This window comes from Pempheris klunzingeri, chromosome 18, assembly GCF_042242105.1.
Source record: "Pempheris klunzingeri isolate RE-2024b chromosome 18, fPemKlu1.hap1, whole genome shotgun sequence".
Classification (NCBI taxonomy): domain Eukaryota; kingdom Metazoa; phylum Chordata; class Actinopteri; order Acropomatiformes; family Pempheridae; genus Pempheris; species Pempheris klunzingeri.
Window position 1 is genome coordinate 785,818 of NC_092029.1, and position 20,602 is coordinate 806,419.

The window sequence follows — 20,602 nt, forward strand, 5'->3', positions numbered from 1 at the left end:
TAGTGAGGACAGTTTGAAAGATATTAAGAATATTGATACATTCTGAATGATCCTGGACTCCAGAGGGTTTTAAAAACCACCAAAGCAAATGTTTCTCATTAAGTCAAAAGTGATTGACAGGAGGATGTACTCAGACACGTGGTTCATCCCGGATCAGACGGAGCTGAGCTTGACCAGCCCTCGGACGGAGTCCTCGTGCAGAGCGTCCTGACTGGCGGGGTCGTACAGGGCGGCGGGGGCGGGGACTGCCGGGTGTGGGTGGAGGTGCAGGTGGGTGGGGCAGGGCAGGGCGCCCTGCGGCGTGGTGCACGGCGTCTCCTCCGGGCTGACGAAGTGGTGGTGGTGGTGGTGGTGATGGTGGAGGTGGTGGTGGCAGTGGGAATCAGCGGCGGCGTCCCTCAGGGTCAGGACGTCCCCGCCGCATGACGGCAGGGAGGGCTGGGAGGGGGCCAGGTGGGCGCAGGGGCCCCCCAGCGTGGCGGTCTTCCCCGGCAGAGGGGCCAGGACCACAGGGTCGCTGTGCAGCAGAGGGGTGGCGGCGACCTGGAGGACAAACTTGGTGCTCTGGATGCACTGATCCTGGTCACACTGAGGACGGAGAGGTTCAAAGAAAGCTTTATTAGTCTGACGCCCGTTGACGCCGCGTTTCCATCAACTAGCTGTGTGTTTAGAGCACAGCCACATTAACCCTAACTGTTCCTCGCTTTCTAACGATGAACACAGAGGCTGACACTCAGATCCATGGTGGTCTGCTGGAATAAAGACTCAGTGTTCTGAGAAACTTTCTCCTTTTTTGAACACTTCCACAGAAACATACATTCAAAATCCCATTGACATTTCTGATAACTAAATCAGGCTAATATCAAATATCACATGCGTTATATATTCATAACTTATATGTAATTATGTGTGGAGTTCTTATCGGCTACGTTCATTTATAGAGAAAGATTCTGATTGGCTGATTTTAATCACTTTTTGTTGGATGTTTGCACTAAAGATTCTGCATCCACGTCGATTCAGTGTCGATGTGATTCGCCTGCAGCCGAGCTGAGTTTTTCCTCCACGTCTGATGATTTATGTAACACATGAAGTGTCAGTATTGATCAGCAGTGATGTCATCCACCACCTACCATGTGACTGTGGCGCTGGGTGGCGGCGTGGCTGCAGGTCCCGTTGGACTGGGAGACGGTCTGCGGCGTGTCAGACTGGATCAGACCTCTCCTGTCAATCAAACTGGGACACAGAGGGGGCAAAACTGTGATTAATCAGACTCAGCCTCCTCTGACGGGACGTTCTCACCAGCATGAGTAAAGAACATACAAGCGGTACAAGAACATTAAAAGACTGAGAATGCACTGGCTTCCATGAAGCACTGTGATTGGACGTTTGTTGGTGAAATGCACCTTGGGAAATGTAGTTTCACACTTCACTTCTCCTTTAAAACTTGACCTAAATAAAGCCTCTATACGTGTGTGTGCAGATGGTGTCGGCAGGTGGATCAACATGTTAATATGCTGTCACACACACACACACACACACACACACACACACACACACACAAGCCAGCTGGTGACGGCCTAACGAGCAGACTGTGTGATGAATCAGACTCCATATGTTCAGTCCTGAGAAACAAACATCTCCTCCATCTTCCTCTCTCATCAATCACATCGTCCTCCTCTTCTGACACAAGCTCTTATTTTGAAATCCATCTCTCTAACGTCCTCCCCCCAGGCAGCTCGCTCTGTCCCCCGTCATCATTTCCCAAATCACTCAAGTGTTTTGTTTTTATCTGTGTCAGACTTCCCCTCAGAGAGCTCAGGCCAACCTGTCGGCCTCCATCAATCAGCCATCAATCAATCAATCATCAAACTATTTTCTCTCTTTGTATGCCTGGACCATGGTTCCACTTCCTGGGTGTAAAAGTACCCAGATCTTCTGGGCCTGCTGAGCCGGCTAACTTCCTCTTCGCCCCCCACTAACATCCTGTTAGCCTTAAGCTAACTTCCTGTTAACTTCCTGTTGTTATAAGTGGGCGTTGCCATGGTGACATCACCCATTGGTTTGCGAAAGCCATTTCGAAGCCTCGAGTTTGTTTTTCATTTTACGAAGACCTCCTCTGATTGGTTAATGAGCAGCCCCCCCCCCCCTATTCCTGGTCTATGTTCCTCTAAATGGGACTCTGAATAACGCTGCGCTCTGACAGCCAAACTGTTAAATCAAGCTTAAAGTGAGCTGACAACAACTCATCGTCACCAGCCAGTGAGGATGCAGAGTGTTTTATTTGATTGAAAAGTCAAGACGAACGCCACGAGCAAGTGATGATGACCCGTGAATCTCCCCCCACCCCCGTTTCAGACTGGAGTGACTTGAGATTTTGAAGATTTCTAAACTGAAAAAACAGATGTTCAGACTGCCGTCTGTCGGTCTGAGAGTCTGTACTCAAATCAGGACATTTACTGAAGTACTGTCCTCATCCTGGTGTGTGAGTGACTGGTAGGTAGTAAAAGTGTTGGAACTGGTCCAGTAGATCACCTCAGCCAGCAGACACCAAACGGGCTGCAATGGCTGCAACGTGATCCTTTGGGACAACTGCACCTGATCACAGTAGGTCCACTAAAAGAGCTTGTTTGATCCACTGACAGGCTCAGAGTGTTATTCTAAGTGTGTGACAGCATCATGGAAAGGATCCCTACAGAGAGAGACCTGGAAGATCCTTTTGGTTTAACCACAAACAGCACACACACCAGACTACATTCACTAAAACAGGGATTTTAGAGCTGCTGCCTCCATCAGGGAGTTAATTTACTTTGGATCCAAACTAACCCTTCAAAACATCAGTCCCATCTACTGGACTGTTCTGTGAGATAAAATCACTGTTGTTGCAAATTTGAGTTTAGTCCTGAGTTTAGTCCAGAGTTTAGTCCAGACCTGATAAGAAGAGGATGGACTGCAGAAACCGCAATGATCCACTTTCACAATACACAGTTTTTTATTTTTATTTTGTGGCTGCTTTTGTCAGCAGCAAGAGCGGCGATATCAGGGGAGAAGATGAGGAAGAAGAGAGGAGAGAAACTGGAGGAGGAGGAGGAGGAGGAGGAGGGAAACAAGTGTAATTACTCCGAGGAAGGTCTCAACTGAAAACTGTCCTCATTAAACACAGGAAACACCGTCTGCCTAGGGGAGGAAGAGGAGGAGACGTGACAACATGAACGTAGAAAGGTCAGAAAAGAGGAGGAGTTTAAAGAGGAGATTCTGACTGAGTGTAAACTGGCTTCAGTTTCCAGGAGACAGACTAACCAGAGCTGCAGTGTGATTGGCTGATTTATTCATCAGCTGAGATAAAAGCACAATATCTGCTTTCTTTCTAACATCTTTATCTGAGTCTCTCCGTTTCCTGTGGACCGTCAGACTTTGAAAGTCTCGGTTTAAGTCCTTAATTTAGCCCAGACTTTAGTGCTGGTTTAGTCCTCCTGGTTTGAGGATTTGTCACTGACCTTGGCGGCAGAGGTCCACACAGAGCAGCGCAGCAGTTGGTCAGGATGTTCCCGTAGCTGTAGGGGTTGTAGTTATCCTTCCCTCGCTTGGTGGACCAGGACCCTTTAATCTGGACCAGAACCGGACAAGACCAAGACCAGGACCGGACCCGGACCAGGAACAGAGAGAGGAGCGTTGGTTCACATCAAGACAACCACGGTTACACATTCTCTTACTATTCGCTGCTGTAGGGAGAAAGATTTGTCTTCTCATCAACTTGTGCCTAAACTGACATCTGAAGAAGCAAACATATTTCTGAAACCAGGTTTCAAACACTTACAATAGATTGACGTGTGCGTGCTGAGGTTTCTTCTAGACCAAGCATTAGCCCCAGTTAGCACAGGCATTAGCCCCAGTTAGCCCAAGCATTAGCCCCAGTTAGCACAGGCATTAGCCCCAGTTAGCACAGGCATTAGCCCCAGTTAGCCCAGGCATTAGCCCCAGTTAGCACAGGCATTAGCCCCAGTTAGCCCAAGCATTAGCCCCAGTTAGCACAGGCATTAGCCCCAGCTAGTGCAAGCATTAGCCCCAGTTAGCCCAAGCATTAGCCCCAGCTAGCGCAAGCATTAGCCCCAGTTAGCCCAAGCATTAGCCCCAGCTAGTGCAAGCATTAGCCCCAGCATTAACCCCAGCTAGCACATCTATTAGCCCCAGTTAGCACAAGCACTAGCTCCGGTTAGCACAAGCATTAGCCCCAGTTAGCACAACTATTAGCCCCAGTTAGCACAACTATTAGCCCCAGTTAGCACAAGCCCTAGCTCTGGTTAGGGCAAGCAGCACAAGCCCAGTTTGTATGCTGACAGGTTGACTCCAGAGAGCGTTGGTATTGATGAGACATGATCCACCCCTGGTCATCCTGGAGGCCTCTCAGGGTCCTCCTGGAGCCCCTCAGACCACGGTTTGGGTACTCACGTCCTCATTGGTGGTCTGGTTGGAGCTGATCAGGTAGGTGTGGAACCCCGACAGGCCGACGATCGACCAGACGGAGAAGAAACACACCACCACCTCCAGGACGGTGCAGAGCGGAGTCAAGGACCAACTGGAGACTTTGTTGTGGAACTTAAATCCTCATGAAGGTTTTTGGAGGCACTTCATCAGGTTTGAGCGATAATCTTAAAACCAGAACACCAAATGTCCAAAACTATTCATTTTGAATGATGATTTCAGAGCCGAGGCTCTGTCTATTATCATTGTACACCTGTTATACTTAAATGTGGATACTGAAAGATGGTTCTGGTGTTTTTAAACGATTTTAGTAGACCAGTAAGATCCTTCTGGTTTAACCACAAACAGCCGTTCTATCGCTCTGTGCACACACACCAGACTCCATTCAGTTATCCTTTAATATTTATACCTGATGTGGGGATGCAGGAACACTGGGATGAAAAAGCTGCACTAATAAATGCCAACAGCTCATAACTGTGAACACACACACAAACTGGTGACAGAAGAGGCAGCTGGAGCTGAATGTTAATGTGTGTGACAGGGCAGAGTTTGACCTTGGCAATGCATTATGGGACGTATTGACCTGTGGTTGGTAACTGCGTCAGAGTCATTGATTTATCAGAAACACACAAACACACAATATTAACCTACCAAGAGGCCGGTGTGTGTGTTGGGGGGGTAATTAGTGGTCAGGATGTGTGAGTGTGAACTCTGGACTGGAGTAACTAGACAGAAACATACGTAAAGGTGAGTGTGTGTGGAGAGTAGGGATCGAGTGTGTGTGTGTGGGTTCACTCGATGAAAGGATATCTGGCCGGGCTGTCTTTGAGCGCGCTCAGGAACCCCGTCCGGTTCGATCCTGCCGAGACGAGAGAGTGCGTTCTGGTTATTCAGATTTCCAGATTCATGGCTCAGAGTGGGAAGAAAGAAAAAACTCATCCAGAGAAAACCGCTTTTAAAAAGATGTGAATTTAGTAAAAACACGAAAACAAACAGCTAAATGTGGATTTTGGACGTTTTCGTCTGAAAGACGTCACGTCATGGAAGCAAAAATAACTCCAAACAGCACATCGTGATGCTGATGCTGGAAAACACATCATGCAGCTCTGACAGAAACAATCTCCTCGCTGATGTTCTCGTGTGTGAAAGAATAGTTTCCTCCGAGTGAGATTCCTCCTGGATGAACGATGACGTAAAGGTGCTTTGAGTGGTCGACATGACTGGAGAGGAGACGTACAAACACAGACCATGAAGTAGTTTCTCACAAGTAGCTTCTGATGAGCTGAACTCGTCCCCACACAGACTCCCTCATCTCTAAATTTACATCTCGTGGATCAAAGCCGCGACGCTCTGCCAGGTCTTTTTATAGCTCCGCTGCTAAAAACAGACAACAAGCAGCACAGTGTTTAGAGGAGGACTCGCTGCATCTCCGACAGTCCGCTGGTTGTTTCGAGTCTCGACGTGAAGCCGCTTCAGGCTCCACTTTCTTCTTCGCCGTCCGGACCTTCAGGGCAGCAAAACAACATCAGCGCAGAGAATCAGGTCAGCGAGGCGAGAAGGGGAAGAGCCCGCGGCCGGCTTTAGATTCAGGATCACAAAGTCAATAATCGGTTCTGAACCTCCTTCCAGCGCTCAGTCGACCCCTGACTGCATCAGTGATTACCAGACATCATTAAAACTGGGTTGGAAGTGTTTTTATTACCCAAAACTCTAAAAACTGAAAATATTTTTATATTTCTCTCTAAAAACATGCCGTTTGAAAATAGGACTAAACAAATCCCACTCATGTAATGAAATGTAAAACAAAATATTTGCACAGTTACTTTAATATGAGATATTATAATTGTGCAGTTATATATTATAATAATCCTTTTAAACACCTGAATCCCCCGTGACTCACGCCTTCCTTTCCAAGTGTGTAGGAGAACCTACGATGGCCCACAAGGACTCACGCTCCCTTTGCTTTTTCTTTGAAGCGCATCACGCCATCACGTCGGCCATCAGTAGTTAGCTTCATGCTGCGGCCGCTGTTGAAAATGACTTGTACGACATGACTTTGCTGCTAATTGTGTGTCTAATTAGCCGTAGCTTCGCGCTAACGCTACAGTTAGCAGAAGGTTAAACTGTTAGCGTCATCCAACATGGCCGCTCCTCTCCTGCTCTCCTGGGGAATCACCACCATGTGGATGTTGTCAGTCTGATGATAACGTTCCCTAACGAAGCCGTCAGCTCATCCAGGTGTTGCAGGAACCTGAAGGCAGCAGCTTCCTGGTGAACTCCTCTTCCTCTCTGAGCTTCCTGCTGGACTCTGACTCTGTTTCACTGCCTCCTCTCTGTCAGACGGTCTGAGTCCTCCTCCTCTGGTCAGGTCGCTCTGCAGAGGACACACTGGTTCCAACGCTGGAACACAAACTTTTCCTCCACTGAATCAGACTTTCAGACTCACCTGAAGGTTTGTAGAGCAGCCAATAGGAGCGCTCTAGAGGAGCAGCACAAGGCCAGTTTACTGCCAGAGCAGCTGATCTACAGCATGATGAGAGGTTTTTGCCCAATGACACTAAAAATAAACTTTAGGTTTTACATAAGATTTAAAATGCATCACTTCTACCTGTAACACTTTTACTAAAGTAACAGATCTGAGTACTTCTTCTTGTGTGTGTGGAGCAGCTGATTTGCAGTGTTTTCCAAAAGAAATCAATAAGTGAATCAAAGAAGAAACAATGTGTGTGTGTGTGTGTGCTGTGGAGGAGTAGGAGGTGGTGTTGGGTGGTGTTACTCACTGAGGATGACGTGTGTGATAACAAAGGCGAAGATGAAGATGGTGAGGAAGGAGAGCGACAGGATGAACAGGTAGAAGAAGCGGTAGTTCCTCCGTCCAACACAGTTCCCCACCCACGGACAGTGATGGTCGAAACGCTCTGAGAGAGAAACAAACTGTTTTTGTCCTATAAAACTGTAACTTGGGTCAAATTTGACCAAAACAACCAACAAAAATCTGATAAAAAAAACTTCTATGTTCTCAAAGGGATGAACTCATGTGCTTGTACTCTACTGCGAGAACAGGAAGCATTCAGATCCTTTACTTAAGTAGAAGTACTAATACCACACTATAAAATATTCCACTACAGGCTACTACTGCCTGCATTTAAAATCCTACTTCAATAAAACAACAGTAGTATTAGCAGCAAAATGTACACAAAATATCCAAAGTAAAAGTACAAAAACATCAAGAAAATGTCAACTAAATATACTGTTGAGTAGTTTAATCCATAATGTCAGACAAATGTAGTAAAGTACATTTAAATACTGGACCAGTTCCAACACTTTCAGTCATTTAGACACCAGGATGTGGACAGATAGAGCTCCGGGTTAGAAATACTAGAGTTCACCTTTAAGTGAGTACTTCAGTAAATGTACTAAGTTGAGTGTAATCATAACAGAGTCTCGGACTGACCCACACAGTTGTCACACAGGCTGCAGTGTGACGCTCGCGGCGGTCTGAAGATCTTGCAGGTGAAACAGTATTTAAGCTTCACTGTCTGCCCGTTGATCACAACCTCTTTGGTCCGAGGAGGCTGTCTGGAGCAGCCGGACGAGTCTGAAAACACAAAGAAAACAGGTCAAGTATCTGCAAAAAAAACACAAAGACGCAGCTGCATCAGTGGCTGAGCTCCTAAAACTTCTACACAGACGACACTCAATTATACATCTCAGTTAAAGGACCAGTATGTAGGATTTAATGGCATGTATTGGTGAGGCTGCAAACTGCAACCAGTTGAATCCCCCTTACCTCAAGTGTGTAGGAGAACCTACGGTGGCTCACTGGGATTCATGCTCCCTTTGCTTTTTCTTGTACTAAATAAATAATCTGAATCTCCATTCGTCACAACACAAAATCGTCTTCCTCTTCTTTCCTCTACAAACTGGTTTGCCACCAAATTCAAGTCCTTGTTTGTCCATTCTAGGTTACTGTAGAAACATGGCGGTACAAAACGGTGGAATATGTGAAAGAGGACCTGCTTCCTATCTTGATATAAAGAGCTCATTCTATGCTAACAAAAACACAACGACTTTTAGTTTTTGGCGAGCAGAAGCTACGTCGCTCTCCCCAAAACCTACCAGACTCTATTAGCAAAAACAACAATTTTACCTCGCAGAAAAAAACAAGTTGCTTGTCTACTGCTGCCTGAATCACACAATATTGTGTTGGATCTGAACTAAACCCTTTTAAACACCGAAGTCACACAATAACACAAACTGACTGATCGAGGCAGCACCAGACCAGAAACTCATGAGCTGTGAGTTAAAATCACTGTTTTTGTCAATGGAGTCTGGTGTAGCCATCTGGCTGCTGCCGGCTGAGGCGATCCACTTTTCTTCCACTTCTCCTTCCTCCTTTTTGTCTAATTAAATGTTTCGGTGAGTTTGGGAACACTTTGTTGCCCGTCTTTAGTTCTGTTTGTCAGACAGGAAGTGAGGATGCTGGTTCAAGCTGTGCGTCACAGAATAAATTCCTGAACATGATCAGCAAACCAAACACAGTAAAAAATAGCTGCCCTCTATTTCCGTCCTTCCTCCACATCAACACTGAGCTGTTTTACATCCAGCTTCTTCTTCCTCTTCTTCCATATTTGGTTGTTCTCCGACTCGGCTGTGACTGACAGCTCCGTCGCCGCTCCACACACTCGCCATCAATAATAAACAAGAAGTAACAACAATAAGAGGATTCTGAAAATAGATGTGAGCTTCGACAGTGACGTTCGGTTTCTGTGGAAACGAAGTGATTCGCTGAGACACATTTCTGACACACACACACACACACACACACACACACACACACACACACACACACACACACACACACACACACACACACACACACACACACACACACACAGGGAGGATGTGACTCAGTATCATTAGTGATCATTATTATTATTATTCTGCAGCTGATTTACACATTTTTACCTCTGATGAGGTTTAACAAAGTAAAGGTCCACACGTTTTATTTTGAAATATCAACATGACAAGAGCAACACTTCTGAGCATACTGCAGTATATACTGCAATACTGCTTTTATACTTTAACTGCATGAAGCTGAGAATGCTGCAGTATTCGATGCTGCTGCCTTCATCTGCTGCTTTGCTCCTGTTATTGTGTGACTTTGGTGTTTGAAAAGTTTTATTTCAGATCTGAACTAGCGTGTCGCTGCTGTGACCAAAGTCCCACATTCAGAGAACTAAAATCACCGTCTTTGTCTGGTGCCTTTGAAGAGAGCGGCTTCAGGTCAAGTCTGATTAAGTCAACTTGTGGCAAAATAAAGTTTCCAGAGTGCAAATAAAAACCAAAGAAGCCCAGAGCTCGTGTGTGTGTGTGTGTGTGTGTGTGCATGAATGTGTGTTTGTGGGTGTTGCCGTGGTTACCAATCTGCCTCTCCAGGTCGGCGGCCTCGTCTGGCGTTGCTCGGGGCAGGACGCCGGGGTCGGTGAAGCTCGCCCTGAAAAGCATCCCCATCACGAAGACAAAGAGGACGCCGCCGACCGCCGGGATGGCCGGGGTCAGGTTGGACGCCAGGAAGGGACAGCTGAGGACACAAAAGACAGAGACGGATAGAAACCGAGTGAAGGTCTCAGGCCTCGTTGCGCCATTTTACCAACCTGTTTTTCTCCTGGCTTCATGGTTTCAGGTTTTATGAGTCTCAGTAGAATAAAGGAGCAATAAAAGTCACCATGTGCTTGTTTGATCCACTGACAGGCTCAGAGTGTTATTCTAAGTGTGTGACAGCATCATGGAAAGGATCCCTACAGAGAGAGACCTGGAAGATCCTTTTGGTTTAACCACAAACAGCACACACACCAGACTACATTCACTAAAACAGGGATTTTAGAGAACAGGACACAGGAGCTGCTGCTCTGCTGCTGCCTCCATCTGATAGTTAGTTTGTGTTATTGTGTGTTGCATTGGCTCCAAACTAACCCTTTGAAACACCAAAATCACACAATAACTCAAACACAGGCAGCAGCAGACCAGCAGCTCCTGTGTCCTGTTCTCTAAAATCCCTGTTTTAGTGAATGTAGTCTGGTGTGTGTGCTGTTTGTGGTTAAACCAAAAGGATCTTCCAGGTCTCTCTCTGTAGGGATCCTTTCCATGATGCTGTCACACACTTAGAATAACACTCTGAGCCTCTATTTAACTTGTTTTTTGAACCGTCTCTGGTAAATAAACAGTATTTCTTTCTCCTGTCGTCATGGTTTATGAGTTTGAGCGGTGTTAAGGAGAAATGAATACAGCCGTTCCTCACAGATTTCTAGCACCTTGGCTATGTGGTAAACTGAGCCTTAGGTTTACCTGCTGTTACTGTAGTGACACAACCAGCAGGAAGTGGTCACCGTGGAAACGGGAAACACCGGGGCTGCTGTGTTTGGGAAGTTGCAGTGAGGAATGCGGGAGGAAGAAAAAATAAAAATAAACGCTCCAGACGTCTCTGTGGTCTCTGGGAATCTGTTTGGAGCCGATTCTTGACTTTTAAAGACAACTTCTGACATAGAAAACACAACCGTCGCATTCATCAGTGATAGAAATATAATAGGGGAGAGCGGGGCTGGTCGTCACGCTTCTTCTGTGAAACGCTCCACAGTCTGGACTGACATGGGTTTCTGTTCAAATCTTATGTTATTGACCCTCAAACACTCTGACGAGCAGGGTGAGGTGTCACTACAGTCAGAAAACATACAAACAGTGTGCTGAAGTGCTTTTTCCAAGCCGAGAATATAAGAATCATTAAAAAGAACAAAATATAAATATAAATATTCATATGTATGTTCTGTGCCAAAATAGATTCTGCTCTTTCTTTTCTAACTTTAACACATAACTTCACTACAAACCATCCAGAGAGGAAAAGTAATAAAATGAAAGATAAATAAATAAAAGTGTTTGGAGCAATTTGGCCTCACAGGTAAAAATACATCTCACTGCAGGGTTTCTGGGCATCAAAGAAAATATGAAAGACCAAATAAATATTTAATTATCACAACTGTGGGTCGATTTATTAATGCTGGCACCATGTTTTATTTCTTATTGGTTTAATAAACATCATTACTATCGTTTTTATCTATATTTCTGTCTTGTCATTGCCTCTTGAAATGTTTTAATCAGCCACGTGAGACGTTTTGTAATTTTAATTTGAAAAGTTCAGCAGGAGTAAACTTTTATTCATCATTATTTTCGCCCTCTTATCACTAAAGCTGCTGATCTGAGGAGAAAGAGGCGTTCGAGAGGTAAATTTAGCTCCGACGAAGCTCCTGAAACTAACAGCCTTCACCTGACACACACACACACACACACACAGACACACACACACAGAGACACACACACACACACACACACACAGAGAGAGACGAATCAGAGAAAAACCAGCAGAAAACAGTTTGAGGTTTGGTGGGAAAAACACTCGCTGGTCATTTGCTCCGTGTTACTTTCTGTTCTCTTGGACTTGGACAGAAGTTTATTCTGTGTCCCAAACCCACACTGGAGCAAAATCCTCTCCTCCCAACAACAGATGTGGTATTTCTCTCTTCTCAGACTGTTTGGTTTCAAGAGCTTTAGAGGCCGAGAGCATAAAGGTAATGTAGCATAAAGAAAACAGAGATAAAATAAAGAACAGAGATCTTCTGACTAAACCTCTGATTTAAAAAACAAACAAACACTACTACTCCTTCACACCTCAGAGGGAATGTTATATACTTACTGCACATTAATCTGACAATTCTGCAGATTCAGATCATTAAAAACAGGATCTAATTAACAATCAGTAATGACATTATTTCACAGATTAACCCTTTAGAGTGTAACGTATTACTACTTTTACTGAAGTAAAGAGTTTCTTCACCTTTAAACATTATGTTTAAAAAACTGTCCCCACATAATTATTACTACATTATTAGTTTTTAAAAGCTTCTGTTGATCTAACTTTGACCTACTGGAGGGAAACAATACGTAAACAAATAAAAAAGTCCATATCAAATATTTATTTAGCAGCAACACTTTCATTTAAAAATTATTTCATCCAGCAGTTTGTATTTAATATTTTTATGTCAAAGCTTCTGCTCAAAGAGAGAAGAGACCAAAGGACAACTTTTCATTTCTCTGAAACTGATTTTCTAAATTTGATTTTAGATCATAAACCCAGAACAGAAAGTGTGTGTGTTCCTGTTTTTCCCTCCTTGTGGGGTCCCCATATTTTAACACCTTTGTGGGGACCAAAAAAAACACTGGTGTACATTTATGTGTGTGTGTGTGTGTGTGTGTGTGTGCACTCACTCGAAGGTGAAGAAGAGGCCGCTGGTGAGGAGGATGAGGACCAGGGTCAGGTAGAAGACCCCGGTCTGTCTCGCCATCATGATCCTCCCGTTGCAGTAGAACCGGTTCCTTCCCGGGAACACCTGCCACTTCCTGCGGGGGCTCCGGCTCCTCTGTCCCGGGCAGGAGCACGGCTCTGGGGCCGGGCAGGAGCCGCTGCTGCTCCGGGTGCAGACCTGGTCGTACTGGCCCTGCTGCTGCTCCAGAGCCGCGTGGTGCATCTGAGACATGTGTCCTCACAGGTGCGCGGACAGGTGAGTGATCACGGAAGTATTTGGAAATATCAGAGCTGTGCGCGTGCTGCTGGTGCGTTCAGGCTCCCCTGAAGGTTCAGTCAGCCCCCACATGAACCCTCATGTCCGCTTTTCCGACTGCGGCCAAAACAAAGGCGAATCGCGCATCTTCAGTCCAAAAACCAGCGGCTTTTATTTTGTAGTTTTTCACAAACAAACACCAACTCGTGGTCAGACGCACGCGCGCGGGGTCCAAAATCCAGAAAGCCACCACAAACACCCCGCCTCGCGCCCCAGCAGCGTCCCCGTCACCCCCCCCCCCCCCCCCTCGCATAATCCAGCGTTTATTCCCCAGGATAACGGGTCCGGTCTGGACGGGACCGGGTCCGGATCAGGAGCTGCAGCGGCTCTGGAGGGTCTGAGGGTCTGAGGAGGAGGAGGAGGAGGAGGAAGAGGAGGAGGAGGAGGAGGAGGAGGTGAAGAGCATCCTGATCCTCCGCAGAGCTGCTGGAGCTGCACAGATCTTCTTTGAGGGGAGGAGGGACCACTCTGCAAAGAAAACAGGAACCCTCATGAGATAACGAAGTACTTTTATCTGTATTTCTACACATAAAACATGTGAAGGGATAAAAATGAATTAAACTCCCCAACAGTTTATACAAGTTCATCTGAAACTATAAGTCTAAAAATCAATTAGTCAATTTGCACCATGTAAAAAGATTTGTGGATTTTTTTTTATTTTTAAATTTGATTAAATTAACTAATTTATTTTATTCTGACCTGAATTCAGATATTCATACAACCCTGTGCTGTTATTAACAAATAAAGGTTGATAATAATAACGATTATAATACCAATAAACATTATTTGTGAGGCACCTTTCATAAAAGAAATGCAGCTCAAAGTACTTTACAACAAAGAAGAGGCACAAACAGAGTGCTTCTCATGACATGGGAACATAAAACATGTTGAAAACATTAATGTAACTTAAGATGGAAAATAAAACCAAACAAGAGATAAAAAATACAAGTGAAAATAGAATAAATAATATAATATGTAAGATAATCAATAAGACATTGTATAATAATTATTCATAAAAGGCATAACATTAAGTGAAATTAAAATAATTTGCTGTTTTTTCCATTAATTATTTTACTAATGACATTTGGGTTATTATGCACATTTCTCGATTAGTTTTAGGAAGCGGAGTGAGGCCTCTTCTTCCGTTTCACAAATTGTCCAGTATAAATAGACGATCTTCGGTTCAGGATTCCGTCCCTGTGACTCTTCCGTCTCCAAAACACAAAAACAGACACTCGGTTTAACATTAAAATGTAAAACGCTTTATATTTTCTTCATCCATCAACAAGACGAACTTAAAGCCAGTTTGTACATAACCGTTTTATTCTCTTATAAATAATAGATTTTTCCTTTAGCTTTTAAACGCGGTGCTCTCCGGTTCCTACCCAGCTTGTTTCTGTCCGGTCAGTTTACGCAGACGGACTGAAGCAACATGACAGCAGCCAGTGGAGCCACATCTGTGAATGTGGGAGAAGGAGCTCAAAGTGACGAAGCGGACAGAGTGCAGCTGGTTAAAGGCAAGTTAGCAGCTAGTTAGTAGTTCATATTAACTAGTAGCCGTTAGCCGCTAGCTGCCGTTGCCGTTGGTCGGGATTTAACGGCTGTTTTCCGTCTGAGGTCACAGCAATGTCGACCCGTCTGCTCCTCTGTTCCTTTGCCCAAACCAAACTCCATTTAAATTTATATATATTTTATGTTTCCTCAGTTATTCAGACACCCAAACAGGCTGTAAATACAAAATCAAACTTCTGCTGAATTTGTAGTTTCCTCCCGCACCAGTAAGTTCTCTTTTCAAGTCGTGCATTAAGACGCCAAACTCCATTCAAAACTTTTACAATTTTAGGGTTCCGTGAATTTCAAGGGTTTCGCATTAGCATTACATTATGATTAAATAGTGGTTTCTGAAACAGTCAGTTATTGTGGTTAATTCGGGTAAATGTAAAAGTCAATGAGCGGCGTTGTAGTTCTGCTCAGCAACATTTTCCTCCATCGTTCAGTCAAGTTAGACCCAGACGCTACAGCCTGGTTTTCCCATTCAAAATCACATTGAGAAAATGGGTGTTTTTAAATCCGGTTTAATTTGGGTGTATGAAATATCAAGAAAAATATAGACATGGGAAAAAAAAAACCTCTCAGCATCTCACCTGACTTCCTGCATGCAGGTGCAGCGTTTTTGGCCACGGTGGCGTCTGCGGGGACGATCGCAGGGTTTGGCTCCACGCTGGCGTTGGCCAAGAAAAGAAGCCCAGACTGGTTTTATAAGGTGGGTCTCCTGCCTGGGTGTTGGGAACATTATTGTTTCTCTGTGTCTCTTTTGTGAAAAGGTGCAGAGAGGTTAATTATTGCCAATCAAAGCACCAGACTGCAGCTTCAGATGTTTGGCTTCAGCTTTGTCCACAGGTTTGGGTTTGTTTAGATGTTTCTAGTTTCAGCGCTCAACACCAGGTGTTAGGACAGCAACCAATAACTGTGTTAATTATCAATATATTAGCCAATTATTTTGTATATTGGCTATAAATCATCAGAACATTGTGATAAACAGCAGGAAGTTAGTTACTGTAGTTTGGCAGCAGGTGGAGCTTCAGCAGTGAGATTAAGATACTTTAAAACACTTAAACTCCATCTCGGTCCAACCTGAACACAAAGACACAAAAACACAGATTGTTTAGATTTAGTGTGACCTCCTGGGGATATCATCGTCTAACTGCAGAACCTGCCTGAGAATCTTCATGTTTTAAAGTTTCTTCAGTCTCTCAGTGATCGAGCGAGAGTCGTCTGTACGTCCATAAGTCCACTGCAGACGGGAGCTGCTCACCGCTAATTCGGCTTAACTTCTCACTGAGAATATGTGACTCAAGTAAGCAAAACTTGTTTGCTCGTGTTGTGTTGAGGATGTGCAGGCGTCTGCGGGGGGGCCTCTTGTGAAACTGCATCCAGAAAAGTGACGAAATAGTCAAAATAGTAGGCCATTAATTTTTTTTATTGAATGAATAACATGATGTCATCTGCAAATTAGCTAGCTAATGAGCTAGCAGCGCTAACAGCAGGTTGTTTAGAAGTGCTGCAGTTGTGTGATTTAGTTTCTTGAGGTGTTGGAGTTTAAATTATCCGACTTTATCGAATGGATGCAGCTAAAAAAAAACTGTGAGATGACGTGTGTTTTCCTTCCTGACCAGACGTGATGAAAACATCTCGACGACACGCACAAAGTCCTCAGGAGAAACTTTCCGTGAAATTCCAGGATTTCACAACGCGGCCTTTAAACTCGTCCCGCTAAGTGGAACGGTGTGATTATCGGTCGCTCACAGGATCTCATTTAACGTGACGCACATGGACGCTAAACTTAGCGCCGCGGCACAATGGAGCGCCTGTTCCCGGAGTTTATTTCCGGCACAGACTCGTCTTTGTCGTCTGCGTCGAACCTTTCAGCCTCGGAGGAGATAAAATTACAAGAATGTCAAATTAGATTAAACGTGGAGCTTCGTGTGTGTTGAGGAGTCTGAGGGACTTTCTGCTGTAGTTTCACATCAAAAAATCTGCTTTTATTCAGTTAAAGTGATTTTTCAAAGCCAGAAAAGCTGAAGTTGAGGAAAAAGGTTTGAGGTTTTCAAAGTTTAACAGGTGGTAATTTATTTCATGGCTGTTCTTTGGACGTATTATTGACTTTGACTTCTGAAAAAACAGCATTTGTTCATCTTTCCAACCTGCTGTTTGATCATTGTAATAATTAAAAGCTGAGAAGGGGTGTGGGCCCTGATACTGATAAAACACTGAAGAAGTATTATATTATTATAAATCTTAATATTATTATTTGATCGTTGTGCTGCCAGCAGTTTAGCTGCTCTTCCTGAAAATCCAGATTAGATGTCTCTGTTTTTAGATTGTGGCTCCAGTACTCTAATCTGCTAAACTAATGCTATGCTATGCTATGCTAGGTTTTAGTTAACTTTTACGCTCTGACTGGATTCAGCTTCTGCTTTACTTGTGCGACAGCTGACTGGATTATAAAGATGCTGGTAGATTTATAGATTAAAGACGGTCTGCGGCTAAATCAAGCTAGCTTCAACGGGATTTGGGTTTTTTTAGCATTAGCTGTGTAGCTAATGGTTTGTTTTTTATTTCTGTATTTGCATCTTTTACATGCTGTTTTCTTTGAATGTGTCCATTTCTAATATATGGCAATATAAATGTTCAACAGCTAATTATTCAGATAATTATAAAGAGTTTTGTCCTTGTTGAGTTACTTATCGGTAGCAGGTGAATTCAGACTGAAAGCTGGTCCAGGTTTTACCGACGCTGGCTCTCCTGCTGGTTCCTCTGCAGGGGGTCGTGGCGACGGCGGCGGCCCCGGAGAGCGGCGCCTCCCTGGCCCTCAGAGCGCTGGGGTGGGGGTCCCTGTACGCCTGCTGTGGAGTCGGTCTGCTGAGCTTCACGGTGTGGAAGGTCCTGGACGTTCACAGTGTACGTAAAGATCTGAGCGAAGACACGTTCACCTGTTTGGAACCTACAGATAATCAGTATTTAACCTGCAGAGGAACGAAGACGACGGTTTAATCTCAGTCACGCTTAAAATATTCATCTTATTTAAACTGCAGAAGCTGCGACGTCTCACCAAGTGTTGCTAAAACTAAACAAAATTTTGTTCTTGAAATGTGTTTCGCTCAATAGTGCAACTTAATTGTTTGATATATCATAACTTTGCCATCTCCTATAATCACTTTATTTTAAATATTCTCCATTTATATTAATGTCATTACATTTTCTTAATTAACTTACCGAAGTTTTGATTCTATCAGAATATTCTTACTTTAAAATGTAATATAGACCATTTTCTCAAAACTGCAACTTTATTCTTGTAAACTCAAAACTAAAACTGTAAAAAGCAAAAAACTGTGAAATTTATGTTTCAAGAAAAGTTTTAAACATCAAGAATAAAATTTTTGTTGAAAAATTTTGAAAAAAATATAAAATTGGAATCGATTTTCTTTAGAAAAATCATAAAATCCAGAATATCAATAAAGTATTTCTATCCATCTAACACATTTTAGAATTCGTTCATCTTTAAAATCTGCTGTTATAAAAGAGGGTTTTATTCTGAAGAAAAAACGTGAATATTCTCAGATTATTGATTAGTATAAGTATTATGAAGTTTTTCCAATAAAAACTTGGAGGGGGGATAGGGTTTCATCGATCTCAAATCAAATGACACTTAATAATCAGATTCAGCGATACAAATAATAATTAGTGATAAATAAAATAAGAGCAAACAGACTTGAAAAAGTCAGAATAAAGTTAGAAATACTCCTGATAGAAACAGTTTTTCCTGTCTTGTTTTTTTAATCTTGGACATTCCTGATTCGCTGTTGTAGATTTCAGGTTAAATTAGCTGCCGTCAGCGGCAAAAAGGGTCAAACTCCAGAAATGCTGAAAAGGTGTCACACACTCTTCGTCTCTGCTGCTCTGACGCTGTCCTTCGTCGCTCTCAGCTGTCGGAGTTCAGACACAAGATGCAGTCCATCTTCCCGTCCATCCCGAAGGCCGCCGGCGGACCCGAACTTCCGGACTGGGACTCCATCTTCAAGGGGAAGTGACCTCGGCTGCTCGACGACCAATCGGCTCGCCACAGAGACTCGGCAGGGACCGGAGGGGCGTCTGGACCGGTCTGGTCTACTTGCTGAAAATGATTCTGAGACTCATTTTTGTAAATATGTGCGTTTGTATCTGTTTCTGTGAATATTCTCTTTGTGTTTGACCTTTGGTGCGTCGGCTCGTTCTTTAACCTGAGAGGAGGAAATGAAGGACGACGGTTTGGCTTCACTCTCATTTAAAGAAGCAGAAGCAGAACTCCACTTAAAATAAAATCAGTTCTGTCTGACGGGATCTGAAACAGGGAGCCGACTCCCAATCAAAGGTCAGAGGTCAGACCTGATTGTTGAGCATCGTTCGCTGCACCCGTTTCTCCCTCCCGGCCGACACTTTATGCCAGCGGTTGTCACTGAAGCAGCTGATGGCAGAAATGTTAACGTTAGCATGCTAACGCTAGAATGCTATCGTGAATCTAAATAAAAGCACCTGTTGTGTCTTTGGAGTATAAATTTGTCTTTGTGATGCTTTCGTTAATCCTCCAAATTTTAAGGGCTGAAAAATCAGCTGTAAAAAAGGCATTCTGGGAAATGTAGGAAGTTGTTAAAATAATGGAGGGGGCGGGTTGAGGAGACGACAGACACGTCAACAGTGACTAAAATGCTAGTGTTAGCATTCAGCATTAGCCTGACAGTGAAGAGCCGACTCTAAAATGTCCTCCAGTGGCCACCGTACAGACAGAAAAAAACAAAAACATCAGAATTTAACATTTTCAAACCGTCATTTCTGAGCTGTAGAAAGTTCACATTTAGAGAATGAAGTGAAATAAAAGATATGAACGTATTAAAACAGATATTCTGCTGACCTGATTCCCTGATGAAAGACTTTATTTCAAATATTATATTTTCTCTTTAAATTCTTAAATTTTACTGTTGGCCCTGGGCTACTGTTAAAACTGAAATATGGAACAACTTCACCTAATTTACCGCTGGTGTCAGAGTGTGTTTGCACTCCTTCGGTCCCAGGAGTGTGAAACTAGAGACAACAGCTTGTTTCTTTGTGATGTGAAATGAATGTTGTGGCTGCAGACTCTACATGAACCGTCTGTCTGTCTGTCTGTCTGCTGACTGAAGGAGCCCAGAGCTGCGTTCACAGTGCTCAACCAGAGTTCATGTACGTTTATTCTTGTTGTGGAACATATAAAGATCTCATACTGAAGAAACGACGTCTGTCCCATCAAACACGAGACGTTTCTGCATGTGGAGATTTTCTTCTTCTTTACATTTAACTGTTTGTGTGTCAGTTAGCAACATGATGAGTACAGCCCCGCCCCCCAAACCCCACCTCCTGTATGTACAGTCTCTTAAAACAAACACACCCTCCCAATCAGACCCCCCAGAAAGCACCCCAGGACTGAGGATTTTTCCTTAAATACAGAAATGAGGCTTCGCCCGCTGGCAGAGACGAACCAGACGATGATAAATCATCTCCAGCTACCGTCAGCGAGTCAAATGTACATCGTCTATTTACAGGAGGACGATGACGGTGGAGCGAATCTGGATTTGATTGGTGGAGGACGACGTACAAAGTTCTTATAAAAACACAAAGCAACGTCTGATACTGTCGTGGTTCAGCAAAATACTGATGGTCGAACTGCAGATGGTCGAAGAATTCACATTTAAAGTTAAAAAAAACAAAAAACAGCCCAAAAACAAACCTATTGCACCAAAACAAAGTGTCCGACTGAACATCGGTGTTTCCTGTCAGACCACATGACATCAGAGCGGCGATTCTACAACACCAGTCTGTTTAAATAAATCTGACCCCGCCCCCAAAGAACGACCAGAACAAAGAGAGCCAGACCCCCG

At 44.0% G+C, this 20,602-nt stretch overlaps 3 protein-coding genes and 1 long non-coding RNA gene across 3 annotated transcripts; 2 read left to right on the forward strand and 2 right to left on the reverse strand.

The window, feature by feature from the left end:
* LOC139217594 (NLR family CARD domain-containing protein 3-like) overlaps positions 1-20,602 on the forward strand; it is an 81,789-nt gene that overhangs the window by 21,122 nt on the left and 40,065 nt on the right.
* LOC139217604 (palmitoyltransferase ZDHHC14-like) lies at positions 154-13,067 on the reverse strand. Its single transcript, XM_070848971.1, has 9 exons — positions 12,799-13,067; positions 9,903-10,063; positions 7,934-8,077; positions 7,260-7,397; positions 5,290-5,338; positions 4,447-4,549; positions 3,495-3,604; positions 1,131-1,233; positions 154-588 (listed from the first exon to the last, which is right to left on the reverse strand). The coding sequence occupies exons 1-9, from the start codon at positions 13,065-13,067 to the stop codon at positions 154-156; spliced, it is 1,512 nt and encodes a 503-aa protein (XP_070705072.1).
* On the forward strand, positions 14,578-19,603 carry tmem242 (transmembrane protein 242). The gene is made up of 4 exons (XM_070848992.1): positions 14,578-14,668; positions 15,314-15,414; positions 17,475-17,612; positions 18,638-19,603. Exons 1-4 carry the CDS (start codon positions 14,584-14,586, stop codon positions 18,740-18,742), a joined length of 429 nt encoding a protein of 142 aa, XP_070705093.1. The 5' UTR covers positions 14,578-14,583; the 3' UTR covers positions 18,743-19,603.
* Positions 19,898-20,576, reverse strand: LOC139217630 (uncharacterized). Its single transcript, XR_011585630.1, has 2 exons — positions 20,232-20,576; positions 19,898-20,188 (listed from the first exon to the last, which is right to left on the reverse strand). It is a non-coding gene; the product is annotated as an uncharacterized lncRNA (long non-coding RNA).